Source organism: Lolium perenne, chromosome 7 (genome assembly GCF_019359855.2).
Source record: "Lolium perenne isolate Kyuss_39 chromosome 7, Kyuss_2.0, whole genome shotgun sequence".
NCBI lineage: Eukaryota > Viridiplantae > Streptophyta > Magnoliopsida > Poales > Poaceae > Lolium > Lolium perenne.
In genome coordinates this window covers 53,771,656-53,788,727 of record NC_067250.2, presented here as the reverse complement: position 1 = coordinate 53,788,727, position 17,072 = coordinate 53,771,656, and the positions used below count along the sequence as shown (strand labels likewise).

General features: G+C 45.1%; 1 protein-coding gene across 1 annotated transcript; it reads left to right on the top strand.

Moving 5' to 3' along the window:
- The first annotated feature begins 14,218 nt into the window (after positions 1-14,218).
- On the top strand, positions 14,219-15,787 carry LOC139833582 (uncharacterized). The gene is made up of 2 exons (XM_071823896.1): positions 14,219-14,372; positions 14,853-15,787. The coding sequence occupies exons 1-2, from the start codon at positions 14,219-14,221 to the stop codon at positions 15,785-15,787; spliced, it is 1,089 nt and encodes a 362-aa protein (XP_071679997.1).
- The last annotated feature ends 1,285 nt before the right edge of the window (positions 15,788-17,072 follow it).

Below are 17,072 nucleotides of genomic sequence, written 5' to 3'. Positions count from 1 at the left end.
AAACAGTAGCAAAATAAAGACATGGGTTATCTCCCAAGAAGTGCTTTCTTTATAGCCATTAAGATGGGCTCAGCAGTTTTAATGATGCACTCGCAAGAAATAAGAGTTGAAGCAAAAGAGAGCATCAAAAAGCAAGTTCAAAACACATTTAAGTCTAACCCACTTCCTATGCATAGGAATCTTGTACACAAATAAATTCATGAAGAACAAAGTGACAAGCATCAGAAGATAAAACAAGAGTAACTTCAAAAGTTTCAGCATATAGAGAGGTGTTCTAGTACCATGCAAATTTCTACAACCATATTTTCCTCTCTCATAATAATTTTCAGTAGCTTCATGGATAAACTCAACAATATAACTATCACATGCAACATACTTTTCATGATCCATAAACACATAATTTTTATCAAGCTTAAAAATAATAGGATCAGAACTTTCAAAACCACTTTTATCAATACTATAACAAGATGATTGATCAATGTCCAAAGATATGGGACTCCTAGATAAAGTCAAGACCTTTCCAATCCCATTTTCATTAGTAGTATAATTAATATTATCAAGTAACATAGGACCATCATCTAGACATTTATCATAAACATTTGCCAAGCAAAACTCTTTAGTACCATGCATTTCGCCATCAGGTACAAACAAAGCATTATCATAAGATTTATCATAGTAGCATGGATTATCATAAATGACAGTAGCATAATTATTCTCACAAGTTTTACTCATAGGGAATATTTCAAGAGAATCCACAGGAACATAACATTCATCCTCCTTTGGTAAGCATGGAGGACAATCAAATAGTGTAAGAGATAAAGAGTTACTCTCATTAGAAGGTTGGCATGGGTAGCTAATCCATTCTTCCTCCTTTTGTTCATCACTCTCCTCTTCTTTTTCATCCAATGAGCTTTCAGGTTCATCAATTTCCTCCTCTTTTTCATCCAATGAGCTTTCAGGTTCATCAATTTCTTCTTCCACTGGTTCCTGCAAATTGTGAGTGCATACTTGTGCATTAATGAGTCTCTCTTTATAATCAATGATATAAGGATTATCACTGTAGCTTTCTATGCAAAAATTAAGGATAGAAGAGACATAATCTTTAAGGTCCTTACAAACAGCACAAGTTTCATAATTTTTAGCAATGAAGGATTCTATCTCAGAAGCTCCCATAAACAAAACAAATTGTACTACTTCTTCGAACCCAAAATGAATATAGTTATTCCAATTATAGTTCTTAATTAAAACTTCCTCACTAAAGCCACATTGAAATTTAAGATGTTTAGTATCCTGTTGAGAGCAACAGTTTATATCATGGCGTTTAAGCAAGATTTTAGCAATTGTATTCAGTTTTTCTATCACAACACTCATAACTTTTCCCGTTCTTGATTCTCTATAATTATTATATAATTCAATAAGCTCCAAATAGGTTGTAGGTTCTCCCATAGCAACAGTTTTTAATTTTTCGGTTTTTCAAATTTTTATGGATTTTTGGGTATGTAATAAAACTAGACAAAAATAAACTAGACAAAAGTAAACTAGGCAAAATAAAACTAGACAGAAATAAACTAAGCAAAAATAAACCAGACAAAAGTAAACTAAGCAAAACAAAATAAAATAAAATAGAGAGAGAGGTAGAGTGTACTCCCCATGTGAACTTATGAGTAGAGCTATGCCTCCCCGGCAACGGCGCCAGAAAATAGTCTTGATAACCCACAAGTATAGGGGATCACAACAGTCTTCGAGGGAAGTAAAACCCAAATTTATTGATTCGACACAAGGGGAGGTAAAGAATACTTATAAGCCTTAACAACTGAGTTGTCAATTCAGCTGCACCTGGAAAAGCACTAGTAAAAGGGGTGATGTGAAAGCAACAGTAATATGAGAGCAAAGAGTAATGAACACAGCAGCAGTAGCAGTAATATGAGAGCAATGGCACCAGAAAATAGTTGATACTACTTCCAATGTCATGTAGAACGAGTATATGATGATGAGAGATGGACCGGGGTTCCCAACTATCTACACTAGTGGTAACTCTCCAATAACAAATGTTGGGTGAACAAATTACACTTGGGCAATTGATGGGATTCAAATAGCATTAAGACAGAACATCAAGATTATTAATCATGTAGGCATGTTTTCCATATATAGTCATACGTGCTCGCAATGAGAAACTTGTACAACATCTTTTGTCCTACCAGCCGGTGGCAGCCGGGCCTCTAGGGAATCTACTGGAAATTATGGTACTCCTTTTAATAGAGCACCGGAGCAAAGCATTAACACTCCGTGAAAACATGTGATCCTCATATCTAAGCCTTCCCCTCCAGTTATCCCAGCTGCTGTCACTCTGGGGCCTCGGGTTCCGGACATAGACATGTGCAAACAACTTGTAGCAATCTAAGCAATAAGTATAGAGCTTAAATCTAAGATCATGCCACTCGGGCCCTAGTGACAAGCATTAAACACAACAAGATTGCAGCAACAATAACTTCATAAACTTTATAGATAGACTAATCATAATGTAACAATCCATCGGATCCCGACAAACACAACACCGATTACATCAGATGAATCTCAATCATGTAAGGCAGCTCATGAGATCATTGTATTGAAGTACATGGGGGAGAGAGTACCAACTAGCTACAGCTAGAACCCGTAGTCCATGGGGGAACTACTCATGGAGGATGATGGAGGCGGTGGCATCGATGGAGATGGCTTCCGGGGGCACTTCCCCGTCCCGGCAGGGTGCCGGAACAGAGACTTCTGTCCCCCGAATTGGAGTTTCGCGATGGTGGCGGCGCCCCTGGAGTCTTTCTGGAGTTTCGTCAATTGGTATCGAAGATTTAGGTCACCAGGGCTTAAATAGGCGAAGAGTCGGAGTCGGAGGGGCCACAGGGCCTCCTCACACTAGGCCGTGCCGCCACCACGTGTGGGGCCCCCCAGGGCACCCCTCTGACTTTCTGGAAGGTTCCGGGAAAAATAAGGTTCTGGGCATTGATTTCGTCGAATTCCGAGAATATTGCCCGAACAGCCTTTCTGGAACCAAAAACAACAGAAAACAGCAACTGGCCCTTCGGCATCTCGTTAATAGGTTAGTTCCGGAAAATGCATAAAAACATTATAAAGTGCAAGCAAAACATGTAAGTATTGTCATAAAACAAGCATGGAACATCATAAATTATAGGTACGTTGGAGACGTATCAGCAAGGTTGTGGTTGCACACAACATTACTCTTGTGCATGTCATGCTTGTCAAAACCCTTGGTTACAATTTGGTTTCCGTTTCCGCCCTTGGCAAGATGGGTTTCGCCGTCTTTATTGATAATGATATTGTGGTCCTCTTGTGCAGCAAGACTCTAAAAGTCGCTTTCGTTGGGTATCACGAACATAATTTGTATGTGGTGGACTTTTCGGGGACCACCACTTCAAATGCGATGTGCCTATTCGGAAAGGCGGATGTGGGTTGGTTGTGGCATCGCCGCTTGGCCCATGTCAACATGAGAACTTTGCAAAGTCTTCACAAGGGGAACCATATTGTGGGACTAATGGAAAATGTGTCTTTTGCCAAAGATCATGTTTGTAGGGCTTGTGTTGAAGGCAAAATGCATGACTCTCCGCATCCAAGCAAGACTATCATCTCTTCCAAGAGGATCTTGGAGCTCCTTCATGTGGATCTCTTTGGTCCCGTTACTCACGCAAGTCTTGGTGCAAAGAAACATTGCTTGGTGATTGTTGATGACTACTCAAGATACACTTGGGTCTACTTTCTCAAGACGAAAGATGAGACTCAACAAATATTCATTGACTTTGCCACCGAGGTGCAACGCCAACACAACCTCCTCATTATGGCAATAAGAAGTGACAATGGCTCCGAGTTCAAGAACTATACACTCAATGATTTTCTTAGTGATGAGGGGATTCGTCATCAATATTCCGCTGCTTACAGCCCTCAACAAAATGGTGTTGCGGAGAGGAAGAACCGGACTCTTATGGATATGGCAAGATCTATGATGGCGGAGTATAAATCCCGCTATAATTTTTGGGCCGAAGCCATCTCCACCGCTTGCCACTCTTCTAACCGGCTCTATCTCCGCAAGGGATTGAACAAGACTCCATATGAAATACTCACCGGGAACAAGCCTAACATTTCATACTTCAAAGTGTTCGGATGTAAGTGTTTCTACAAAATCAAAGGAGTTCGTTTATCTAAATTTGCTCCTAAAGCTTTGGAGGGTATATTTGTTGGTTACGGTGCCAAATCTCACACTTATAGAGTCTTTGATATAGCCTCCGGGATTATCATCAAATCTTGTAGTGTGAGGTTCGAAGAAAATGATGGCTTCCAAGTGGGGCAAGTTGATGTATGTGCAGGTGATGAAATACCCCAAGATGCCATAGAAAGAATGGGTGTGGGATTTTTCCGCCCCATTGAGGGACACGGTGTGGCGTCTCGGGAAGGACTATTCTCTACCACGGTGGAGCCCTCATCTTCTCAACATCAACAAACCCCATCTCTTGAAGCAAATAATGCACCAACCCAAGAACAAGAACAAAACCCTCCCTCTTGTGTGCAAGATCAAGGACAAGATCAATCACGGATTCATGATGGATCCGATGAATATCCATTCAACATTCTCCTCTCACCGGATAATGTCCAAGATCAAGCACATGAGGATGAGCAACCTCAAGAAATTGAGGAAGCTCAAGTTGAAGGTCAAGACAGGGACCCAAATGATCAAGTTGATCAAGTGAAACCTCCAAGGCCAAGAAGAACCAAGGAGGAGATCGAGGCCCGTCGTCTAGCAAGAAGAGAAAGGAACCTTGAAATTCGTGAACCTACTCATGACAAGGTCCTTGGTGATGTAAGGGCAAAAGTTTCCACAAGAAGGCAATTGGCTAACTTTAGCAATCATCATGCTTATATCTCCTTAGTGGAACCCAAGAAAGTATTTGAAGCCCTTGAAGATTCGGATTGGTTGGAAGCTATGCACGAAGAACTCAACAACTTCAAGCGCAACAAAGTATGGACCTTAGTAGAGAAGCCAAAGGGGTGCCGCAATGTTATAGGCACTAAATGGATTTTCAAGAACAAGCAAGATGAGTTTGGAAATGTTGTGAGGAACAAGGCAAGATTGGTGGCTCAAGGGTTCTCTCAAGTCGAAGGAATTGACTTTGGAGAAACTTATGCTCCCGTGGCTCGCCTTGAGTCCATCCGTATCCTTATTGCTTATGCATCTCATCATAACTTTAAGTTACAACAAATGGATGTGAAAAGTGCATTTCTTAATGGTCCTTTGCATGAAGAGGTTTATGTTAAGCAACCCCCGGGGTTTGAGGATCTCAACTTTCCTAACCATGTCTACAAGCTTGTTAAAGCACTTTATGGTCTCAAACTAGCTCCTAGAGCTTGGTACGAGCACCTTAAAGAATTGTTGGTAGACCGTGGGTTTGATGTTGGGCTAATCGATCCCACTCTTTTTACTAAGAGGGTCAATGGGGAGCTTTTCGTTTGCCAATTATATGTTGATGATATTATCTTTGGCTCTACTAACAAAGCTTTCAATGATGGATTTTCAAAGCTTATGACCGATAGGTTTGAGATGTCTATGATGGGAGAGATGAAGTTCTTCCTTGGTTTTGAGATCAAGCAATAGAGAGAAGGAACCTTCATCAACCAAGCAAAATATCTCCAAGACATGCTCAAGAGGTTCAAGATGACCGAGTTGAAGGGTGTAGCCACTCCTATGATTACTAAATGTCATCTTGCACTTGATCCCAATGGTAAAGAGGTGGATCAAAAGGTATATCGCTCCATGATTGGATGTTTGCTTTACCTTTGTGCATCTAGACCGGACATAGTGTTGAGTGTTGGTGTGTGTGCAAGGTATCAAGCTTCTCCTAAGGAGAGCCACATCATGGCTCTCAAAAGAATCTTTTGATATTTGGTTGATACCCCAAGATATGGTATTTGGTACCCCAAAGGCTCAAGTTTTATTCTCAATGGATACACCGATGCGGATTGGGCGGGAGACAAGGATGATAGGAAATCAACTTCCGGGGCTTGCCAATTCCTTGGTAGGTCCTTGGTGTGTTGGTCTTCTAAGAAGCAAAATTGTATATCTCTCTCCACCGCCGAAGCCGAATATGTTGCCGCCGTAAGTGGATGCACTCAATTGTTATGGATGAGGCCAACTTTAAAGGAATACGGTGTCATTTGTGACAAAGTGCCTCTATTATGTGACAATGAAAGTGCCATCAAGATTGCCTATAATCCGGTGCAACATTCAAGAACGAAGCATATTGAGATCCGGAATCATTTCATTAGGGATCATGTTGCCCATGGTGATATTGAGCTTATCTATGTTCCTACCAAAGATCAACTTGCCGATATATTCACGAAGCCTCTTGATGAAGCAAGGTTTAGCTATTTGAAGAATGAGCTAAATATCATTGATTCAAGGAGTATAGCTTGACCATCTTGCAAACACACCTCTATCTCAAAACTTTATTTGGTTTAGATGTGGGCATGGAAATAGGGGGAGTGCGGTTTAAATTATTGAGCTATCCCTCCCCCATAATGCCAACATTAAGAAATCATTCTCTTTATATCATATATTGATATGTGAGCTTCAATGATGAGTAATGGCTTGGACCCAAGATATATCTTCGTGGTGCCATGCCATAACACTCATATATGGTGGCCTAGGCCACCACACTCTTCTTTGTGAAGAGTTGGAGTTATTTGGATCTTATCGTCGTTTTATTTGACAACTCCTTGTTCTTATGGGAAATCACTCTAGTTTGGCCTTATTTTCTCATATCTTGCAAACTTGAGTGATCATGTACCATTAATAGTTTGTGCCTTCTAAACCTAAGCCCACACTCATCTATAAGCCATTTCCTTCTTGCTCATATGTCATGTTTTGGTAAAAACTTGGAGTTTGAGGATTTTCGGTCGGATGATCTAGGTTGCCCCATCTTATTGGTCAATATGCATCTTATATGCGTTGTGATACTTTATTACATCACATATGGGGTTTTTGCAAATAACCAACAAAAGATAGGCAGGATTTCCGGTGTTCTGGAATTTTCCAAAAAACCGGATAATCCGGCCCCTGGGCAAACCGGAAAATCCGGCCCGGCCGGATTATCCGCCCTAAACTAGGGCTGGATTATCCTGCCTGGGCATACCCTGAAAGGGTTGAGGACGAGGCCGTGGGGGGCAAACGGTTCACACCAGCCCCCACGCGCCTCTCTCTCCTCTCTCTCCTCTCAAGGTCGCTGGAGCTCCTCCTCCTCGCCGGAGCCGCCCCGTCCGCCCCCTTCCGGAGTTTTTGGGTGGATCGGGTGCTCCTCCTCCCTAGCTCTCATCTCCTCCAAGCGGCTTCTCCAATGGATGGGGGTATGGCTCACAATCACTAACCCTAGGTGTTGTGATTTGTATGTGCTATTTTCTTGGTGGATTTGGTGTCTAGTTGTTCCAAATCATGTGTAGTATACTCCTCTTGCATGCTATAAGGCCGATCTGGTCGTAGACAAGTTTTTGATTGCAAAGTCTGCTAGATTCGCAGGGCCGGATTATCCGGCCCCCGCGAAGACCGGATTATCCGGTCGGGCCGGATTATCCGCCCCCCGGGGACACCGGATTATCCGGCCTGGAGCTTCATCGCCGCTGCAGTTTTGATTCAATCTATCTTGTCTAGACTTGTACCAACTTATAGTATGCTTCTAGAGTACATTACTGTATCATACATGACTTATGAGCATTGTCTTCTCTTTGCTATCCATCTTTGCGGTTCACAGGTAGTGGTTCTCGGGGTCGGAGACGCCCAAGGCGTGACCGGTCGAGTGATGAGTTTGCACCGAATGCTCCCCGCAAGTCCACCTCTGCAAGACAGAAGAACAAGGAACAGAGGCAGAACTACAAGACAATGGACATTGTCACTTATGCAGCACTCCGTATGAAGAACTGGTATGAAGACCTCCCAAGGGATGAAGAGACAAAGGGCAGGTAATTCTGGTGCATGGAGCAGGAGTTCATCTATAAGGATATTTATGAGCCCATGAAGAAACTTCGACCCATGCAAGATATCGATGTGGATCTTCTGGCAGTCAATAATCATTTTGAGGATGCCATCTGGGTGACTGGCAGGATGGGCTTACAGGATCTGATGAAGATTCAATGTGACTATAGTCCAGAGTTGGTTAAGCAATTCTTTGCTACTTTGGCCATCAGGAAAGATGCTGAGCACACTATGGAATGGATGACTGGCTCCACTCACTGTGAGGCAACCTTGCGCCGGTTTGCCTCTATTCTTGGACTTCCCGAAGAAGGAGGCCGTCGCCTCCATGGTCCTCAGAAGACGGATAAGAATGTGCTGTTTGATCTCTATACCTCTTCTGGAGTAGTTGGTTCTACCACGGGGCTGCTTCCCATCTACGGTCAGTTGCTCCGTTTCTTTCGAGCCACCATTGCTCCAAGTGGTGGAAACAATGATGCACTTCGGGGAGCTCTTGTGGATCTTATGCACCTCAGTCTTAAGTGTGCTCGTGATCCTAATGAGGAACGTGACTTCTCTCTTGATGTCATGGACTACATCTTCCATGAGATTCATGATGCCATGGTCTCCCGGACCACCATACCTTATGCATCATATATCCAGCTCCTCATCAACAACTCCGTGTCTATGAATGAAGACTTGAGCCGGTTCCCATTGGTGAAGCACAATGTCAAGAAGGCCTACAAGCTTAAGTCGGCTCCTCGTGCTGCACCTGCTCCTGACTCCTTTATGGGAGATGCTCGCTCTAGTGGTTTTGCTCCTGCTCGCCATGCTGATCTTCCTGCCATGAAGAAACAAGTGAAGAAGCTCAGTTGGTTTCAGCGTCACATTCTTTGCATGAATATTGAGATCCATAAGGAGAACTATGCGGCCAGCCGAGAGCGTTCTGAGATAAAGCATACTCAGGCGGTCATTCTGCATAAGCTTAGTGGTGAGCAAGGACCTCCGCCTCAGCCTCCTGTTCACCCAGGTTACAGTGGGTGGCATTCTTCTCAGGTTCCATGGAATGATCTTGAGGACTGCATTCAGAGGGCCAACTACACTCGCAACTCTCCGGAGGCCTCTGACACTGATGAAGAAGAAGAAGAAGAGGCGTACCAGTCCGACGATGAAGATGGCTCCGAGTGATCTCCATGGGGCGATTAGCATCGCGCTTGTCCCCTTTTTGGCGTCTCGATGCCAAAGGGGGAGAAGTGTTCTATTAGGAACTCTCTCGGGGATTTGCATGGTTTGGGCACAAGCATATGCGTTTATCATTCCTTTATTGCTTGTGTTCCCTCTTATTTGAACTATTTGGTTTGGTTGTGTTTCGTTTCAAACTATGTGCTATGCGGTGTGAGACATTGTTAAGGTTTTCGGATTTCTATATGTTGAGATCAAGGTTATTATATTGTGTGTGATGCTATATCTCCGTATTATATATCTCCACATGGGTATGATTTCTATCACCTTATCTCAACCTCATATATGTCTATGTCTCTCTTGTTAGAGTTCATGTTGGATATCTTTTGTGTTGAGGCACCCCGCACCTATGTGTTGTGCATTTGTATTCAAATGCAAATTACTTATATGCACACATGTAGGGGGAGTGCCTCTATGTTTTGCCATCATGCTTGACTCTATAGTGATTCTCTTGCAAATCCGTATATTGTCATCAAACACCAAAAAGGGGGAGATTGAAAGAACATCTCTCATATTATGTTTTGTGTGTTTGATGTCAATGTATGTGATACACTAATGTTTGTTTAAGTGCTACAGGGATTATATAGATACATATATATGTGTGATGGATGTTGTAAGTCGTGTCAAAAAGAAGCTGTAACAGGTTCACCAGGCCGGATAATCCAGGCCGGATATTTCCAAAATATCCGGGCCGGATATTTCCAAAATATCTGGGCCCCAGTTTTCGGCTAAGGACCTAAGGAAAATCAGCTCTGGACAGGGGCCGGACATTTGCCCGGATATTTGCCCGGATTTGTCCCAGGGCCGGATTATCCGGGCCGGATATTTCCAGAATATCCGCCCCCCTCGAAATCGGCTAAGGACCAGAAGAAAAGCAGCTCTGGACAGGGGCCGGACATTTGCCCGGATATTTGCCCGGATTTGTCCCAGGGCCGGATTATCCGGGCCGAATATTTCCAGAATATCCGGCCCCCTCGAAATCGGCTAAGGACCAGAAGAAAAGCAGCTCAGGACAGGGGCCGGACATTTGGCCGGATATTTACCTGGTTTTGTCCCTAAGGCCGGATTTTCCGGGGGGGGGGGGGGGCGGATTATCCGGCCCTTACTTAGGCCGGATTATCCGGCCCCCCGGAAGCCCCAACGGCTGGATTTTGGAGAGGGGTATTTATACCCCCCCTTCTTCTACCTTGCTCCTTGCTCAATCATTGCACAAAAATCTGCCAAGCTTCACCACCATTAGAGCCACCTCAAGAACACAAGATTTGCAAGATCTCCTTCCTCCCCCAACCAAAGCTCTTGATCTTTGGAGATTCGAAGGAGAAGACACCGATCTACATCCTCACCGAAGCGATTTACATTTCCCCCTCATTTGTTTAAGGGCCCCCTTGCTAGTGTTCCTCTTTGGATCCCTAGTTGATTTGTGTTGATGTATTGTTGTTGATTGTTGTGTTGTTACAGATTTGGGAGCCTCCAATTCGGTTGTGGATGTGTGCCCCAAGAACTTTGTAAAGGCCCGGTTTCCGCCTCGAGGAAATCCCTTAGTGGAAGTGGGCTAGGCCTTCGTGGCGTTGCTCACAGGAGATTGAGTGAAGCCTTCGTGGTTGTTGGTTTGGCTTGCGTAGCAACCACACTCCTCCAAACGTAGACGTACCTTCTTGCAAAGGAAGGGAACTACGGGAATCATCTCCGTGTCATCGCGTGCTCCACTCTCGGTTACCTCTATCCTATTCTATCTCCTTTATATTGTGTAGCTATATCTTGCGTAGTTGGTAACCTTGTCATATAGGTAAATTCACTTAGTTGCATATCTAGAGAATTTACCTTTGTGTCAAACCTAAATTGAAAAAGAACTAAAAATTGGTTAGCACCTATTCACCCCCCCTCTAGGTGCGGCATACGATCCTTTCACGCGTGCATGCCGACACGCAACACAGGGTGGACCCAAGTACACTCGAGTTGAGGCCTACGACATCACTCAAAGTTTTGAATTTCCTTTAACATATTCGAAAGAAGAAGAATAAAATTAAATTCTCCCAACCTGTAAAAGGAATGCCATGTCAAGAGTATCCCTAGTCCCACCTCGAGTGTATGTGGGGGCGTCATATAGAAAACCGCACCTAGCCGCTACCCCCAAAGGCTACTTGCGTCCCTCTTTCCCTACCCAACGCAGACCCATAGGGGGCATCTGGGAGCGCCGGACACAAGTCACGTAGGATACCGACATGCGGGTACCACTAGAAGCGACCTAGCAAATCCCCTTTCCCACTACCTTATCTCTCCCTGGCTCGAGGTCTCTCCCTCCCCCACCAAATCGACATCGCCACCATGCCCCCTTTTGATGCTGATAGTTTGGCGGCGTCTACACCAATCCCCTATCGACGCCAACCGCCTTGTCTTCCCCTCGCGACTCATTTCGACCTCCCACTCCTGGTTCGCACGCAAGGTGTTTGACCGTTTTCCTCAGTAGGATTCATTTCCAGATTTTATTGCTCTCGCGGCCATTCGGTTGATTGATTGCTCCGTTATTTTATTCATAGATGTGGATAGCGATGAATAGATGATGGTCCTTCATTTCATGGAAGAGGAAGCCAATGTCACCGCTGATGAAGACGAGCACTTGACAATCCTCGCTTGTCTTCTACAACTACAAGCGGATGAATTGAAGAATGACGCTCCCAATCATGAAGGATTGAATTTGGGACAAAGGAATACCAAGCTAAGACAGATGATGGAGGTTCATGCCATGCTATATGATGACTATTTTGCGACTTCCCAACACGTACAAGTTTTGCAAGGCTATGGTGGAGAGTTTGAACCACACTATCTCAGAGGTCCCAATGAAGCAGAAACAACTCGTATCATGGCAGAAAACTAAAGGCGATGATTTCTTGAGATGCTTCTTGCATGCATTGTCAAGGAAACTTAATTTTGATTATTGTAAAAATAATTTAAATTTAATTATGTGTTGAAACTTTACCAAACTGTTTAAAGATGGTTGCATATGGAAAAATATTAGGTAAAAAATCTACTGGGGCATGGCTCGGAATAGGTGCCCCCGATACACACCAACCGCCACCGATGCCTCCTATGCACCCGATCCGACGCTGTTAGCGGCCATTATATATATGACGTGACTGGAGATGCTTTAACATCATTTAGATCGGAATGATACGCACCTTACTCCAACATTCCCATGGTGATACTTCCTACGTTCTTAAATACAAGGGCATTTTGTTTTTGAGACAAACGATGTGGAGGAAGAGCGATTGACCCGTTCCCTTGCCACTTTTGCAACCCGTCTCTTTTCTACTAAACTAAGTAAAATGTAAAAAATCATGCATGCAAGCGTGCGTGCGCACGCAGGTATCCCTTTGGGCCAAAGGCAAACGCATCAAAAGAATCCCAGCTGCATGCGAGAAGAGCGACGCCACCACCGTGGGTGGTACGTGGCGGAGGTCAGAAAAAGGCTGAAATGATATGGGCGTTTTGCACCGTACCGGCAGGCGGCAGGGACGAGGAGGATCAGACGCGTGGTCCGTGGAAGTAGTGGAGCAGTGGGGACTGGGGAGGGCCGGTGCTGAATGCACTGCACCTCCGCGCACTGAACTCTGCAAGGGCGCTAGGAGCGCGCAATGGCCGATGTCTGCCTATGGCAAGCCCTATCGCTTTCGGGCTGCACAACGGTTGTGCTAACCGCGTTCCTGACTTCGTGTACGTGTCCCGCTGCAGCCATGCCACGCAGCTGAAGCCGTCAGAGAAATGAAAGCCTCTTTCGTAGGTCAACATGGCGGCAACTGTTAGGATGATCTCCACGGGATCGATCCCAACGGATCGATAACACCCTTGATCTCGTCCGCGTCCTGATCGGGGGCATCCAACCCTATCTCTGGTTGGTGGACCCCTGTGACCTGCACGATATAAAGAGGTGGGGACCGGGGCTCGCAGTAAGAGGTTCGTCCGCGCCGCCAGTCACCCCACCGACATCCCCTACCGATCTAGGGTTAGCGCAGTGCTCACGGGAAGCTCCACCATCGCCGCCACCGCACGCTCACGCCACTCGCACCGTCGCCATAGACAACGGCTCGAGCTCCTCCTCGAAGGGAGAAGGTTTGTCTCCCACTCCTTCTCGATCTCTCTCTGATCTTGCAGTATACATATAGATATAGTGTCTACCAACACGGATGCTACTCTAGTCGATCTAGTAAAGTTAACATTGGTATCAGAGCCATGGCTAGTGTGTAGATCTCGTGTTTTATGGGTAGAAAAGAAAGCAAAAGTTAAACTCTAGTTCATTCCCGAAACCCTAGTTTTGCTAGGATTGTTATTTTGGTTATTGCTTCAGTTTTCGGATGTATAGGATGAACTAGAACCCTAACCCTACCCAAGAAAAGCAAAGAAAAGTGAAAGAAAACCTACCATGCTTACCGTGCTGCGGCTCGGTCGCCGGCAAAGAAAAAGGGCACCGCCGCTGAGCCAGTTGACGGTGACGCGTTCACCCTCGGGGTGCTCGCGCACACCGGCAACAGGGCTAGGGGGCGCCACTGGTCTTCTCCCTCGTCGCCGTCGATCCTCGGATTTTGGTGGCTGGATGAGGAAAGAAAATGGAAAGGGGCCGGGCAGCGCCGTCGCCTAGCCGCCGCCACCTCACGGCCTCGTCTTGGACGAGCGCGCGGGAGGCTGCTGCGGTGGCTCGCGGGTGCGCTCCGCCATCGCCGGCAAGCCGCCGGAGCCGCGCGTGCGAGCGAGAGGAGGATCCTCTCCGCCGCCGCCGCCGTCGGAGGCACACACAAAGAGGGGGTTGGGGGAGAAAATGAGTCTAGGGTTAGGGTTGGCCGTTGGCCACCGTTTTATGCCGGCGCGAAAGAGAAGGCCGACCGTCGGATCTCATCCGATGGCCGGCAGCGTGCGGCGCGTGGTCTCCGCGGGCTGGGCCGCGTGGAGGCCGCGTGGCCGCGTCGGCACCGTGGTCGGGCAGCGATGGCGGGCCGCGTCGGCACCGTGGCTGAGCGGCGATGGCGGGCCGCGTCGAGCGAGGCCGCGTGGGCGCCGCGTCACTGTATGCCGCTCGGCCGCGTGGGCGCCGCGTCTGCTGCGTGCCGCTCGGTGCGAGCAGGCCGCGTGGGCCGCAACAGTAACACAGTTTTTACAGTTTTGTACTGTTTTATTAATTACAGAGGTTTTTTGTTAGGCAGTTTTGGGTCATTTTTTGGCCAAAATTTTGTCTAGTTTTTTCTGAATAAATAGGACCAACGAAATATTTGTTCAGAAATTAAAAAGTAAAGGAAACGTCTCTGAAAAGTTCAAAGTTTAAAGTTTAAAGTCACAGTTTCCGCTGCAAATAGTAAAAGAAGCATTTTTTAAATGCAAAATGATAGTTAAAATTCAAAGTTAAATGATAAGTGGTTATTGTGACAATTATGGTTCTGTTATTTTCTGACCAACGTTATTAATGACATGACCATGTTTTTGTCGCAATGATATGTGCATTTATCTCTATTTCTGCCCAACGGTTATATAGTTTTATTTGCATTAACAGTTGCATTTCTTAATTCTGACCAACGTTGGATTATAATTTGCAATTGTACTGTTCTCACTTCTTTGTGGTTTTCAGGAGGGTTCTACTTGATGAGCTGCATCAAGGATGTTCCCACCCTTATAGGGGATAACTACACAGAATGGAGGAAGAAGGTGGAATTCACCTTTGTCTGTGCTGAGGTGGACTGGGTGGTTGACACACCGCAGCCCATCAAGCCTGCTGACCCTGTCAGAGATGACACGGATACTGATGATTCATGGGCTAAAAAGAAAAGGGATCATGCTCCAGTGGAGATGTCCTACACCTTAGAGAACAGAAAGTGGCAGAATGCCAACAAAAAGTGCATGGCATTTATAAAGAATACAATTGAGAACGCCATCGTGGGCTCAATTACAGAGTGTGCTTCTGCTAAGGAGTACTTAGAAAAGATAAAGAGCCAGTTCACTGGTCCTTCAAAGACATATGCAACCCAGCTGTTGAAGCAGCTGGTGACAGAAAAGTACAGTGGAGGTGCACATGACATCAGGGAGCACATCCTCAGGATGAGCAACCTAGCTGCAAAGTTGAAGCCCATGGATGCTGACCTAGAGCTGAAGCCTGCACTTCTGGTTCACTTGGTGATGGCCTCATTGCCACAACAGTTTGATAACTTTGTTGTCAATTACAACATGAACCCTGACAAATGGGACATTGAAAAGACCATTGCCATGTGTGTGCAAGAGGAGGACAGACCCAAGGCACAGAATGGAGGTACCATCAATTATGTGAAGGACAATAAGAAAAGGCCCTTCACACCAAACAACAATGGTTCTCCTTCAAAGCAATATGGTAAAGCCCCAATGCAGCATCAGAAGTTCCAGCACAGGCCATTGCCAGTGAACAAAGATCAGTGTCTTCACTGTCAGAAGACTGGGCACTACAAGAAAGACTGCCCTGCTTTTCTGAAAGAATTAATGACTCAGGTGCAACTGTTCATGTTGCAAATTCTTTACAGGGATTCCATTCGATGAGGACTACGAAAAGAGGTGAAGGATGCGTTGAAGTCGCGAATGGAATTCAAGCAGAAGTTGAAGCTGTTGGCGATGTCCTCTTGGAGCTAGCTGATGGCTTGACTATTCTGCTTAGAGATGTCTTATTTGTTCCTTCCATACATAGAAATTTAATAAGTGTATCGCGCTTAGATAAAGACAGTTATCAATGTTATTTTGGACATGGAAAATGTGCCATATGGTGTAATAATTCTTATGTTGGGGTTGCTATACTCCATGATGAGCTTTATTTATTGTCCTTGCGTGAAAAAGTATTGTATGTGTGTAAAGTGAATGAACAAATACCCTCGTCGGAAACAGAAGGAAAGAAAAGAAAAAGAACTGATGAATCATCGAAATTATGGCACTATCGCCTAGGCCATATTTCAAGGGGGAGAATAGAAAGACTCGTTAAAAATGATATTCTTCCTCCATTATAATTCTCAGACATAGAACAGTGCATCGATTGCATTAAAGGAAAATTTGTAAAGCAAATTAAAAAGGGTGCAAATCGAAGCACAACAACACTAGAAATAATTCACACCAATATATGTGGACCATTTCCGGTGAAAAGTGTGGATGGCTATGATTCATTCATAACATTCACGGATGATTACTCCCGATATGGTTATATTTATCCAATAAAAGAAAGAACGGAAGCGTTGGATAAATTCAAAATATTCAAAGCCGAAGTTGAAAATCAGCATGATAAAAGAATAAAGATAGTCAGGTCTGATCATGGAAGGGAGTACTACGGTCGACATACTCCATATGGCCAAGTCCCTGGACCTTTTGCAAGGTTCCTACAAGAGACTGGAATAGTCGCCCAGTACTCGATGCCGGGTGAACCTCAGCAGAATGGGGTAGCTGAAAGGCGGAACCGTACCCTTATGGATATGGTGCGCAGTATGATGAGTTATTCCACCCTACCATTGGGATTGTGGATTGAGGCGTTAAAAACCGCTATTCACATTCTAAACAGAGTTCCAAGCAAATCGGTGCCCAAAACGCCGTATGAGCTATGGACAGGGAGAGTGCCTTCTCTAAACCACCTGAAAGTGTGGGGGAGCCCTGCTGAGGCCAAAGTATTCAATCCAAATATCGCAAAGTTAGATACCAAAACAGTCAGCTGCCATTTTATAGGCTATCCTGAAAAGTCAAAAGGTTATCGTTTCTACTGTCCAGAGAAATTCACAAAGTTTGTGGAAACGAGACATGTTGTCTTCTTAGAAGACGAAATGATGAGGGGGAGCATGGTGGCTCGGAA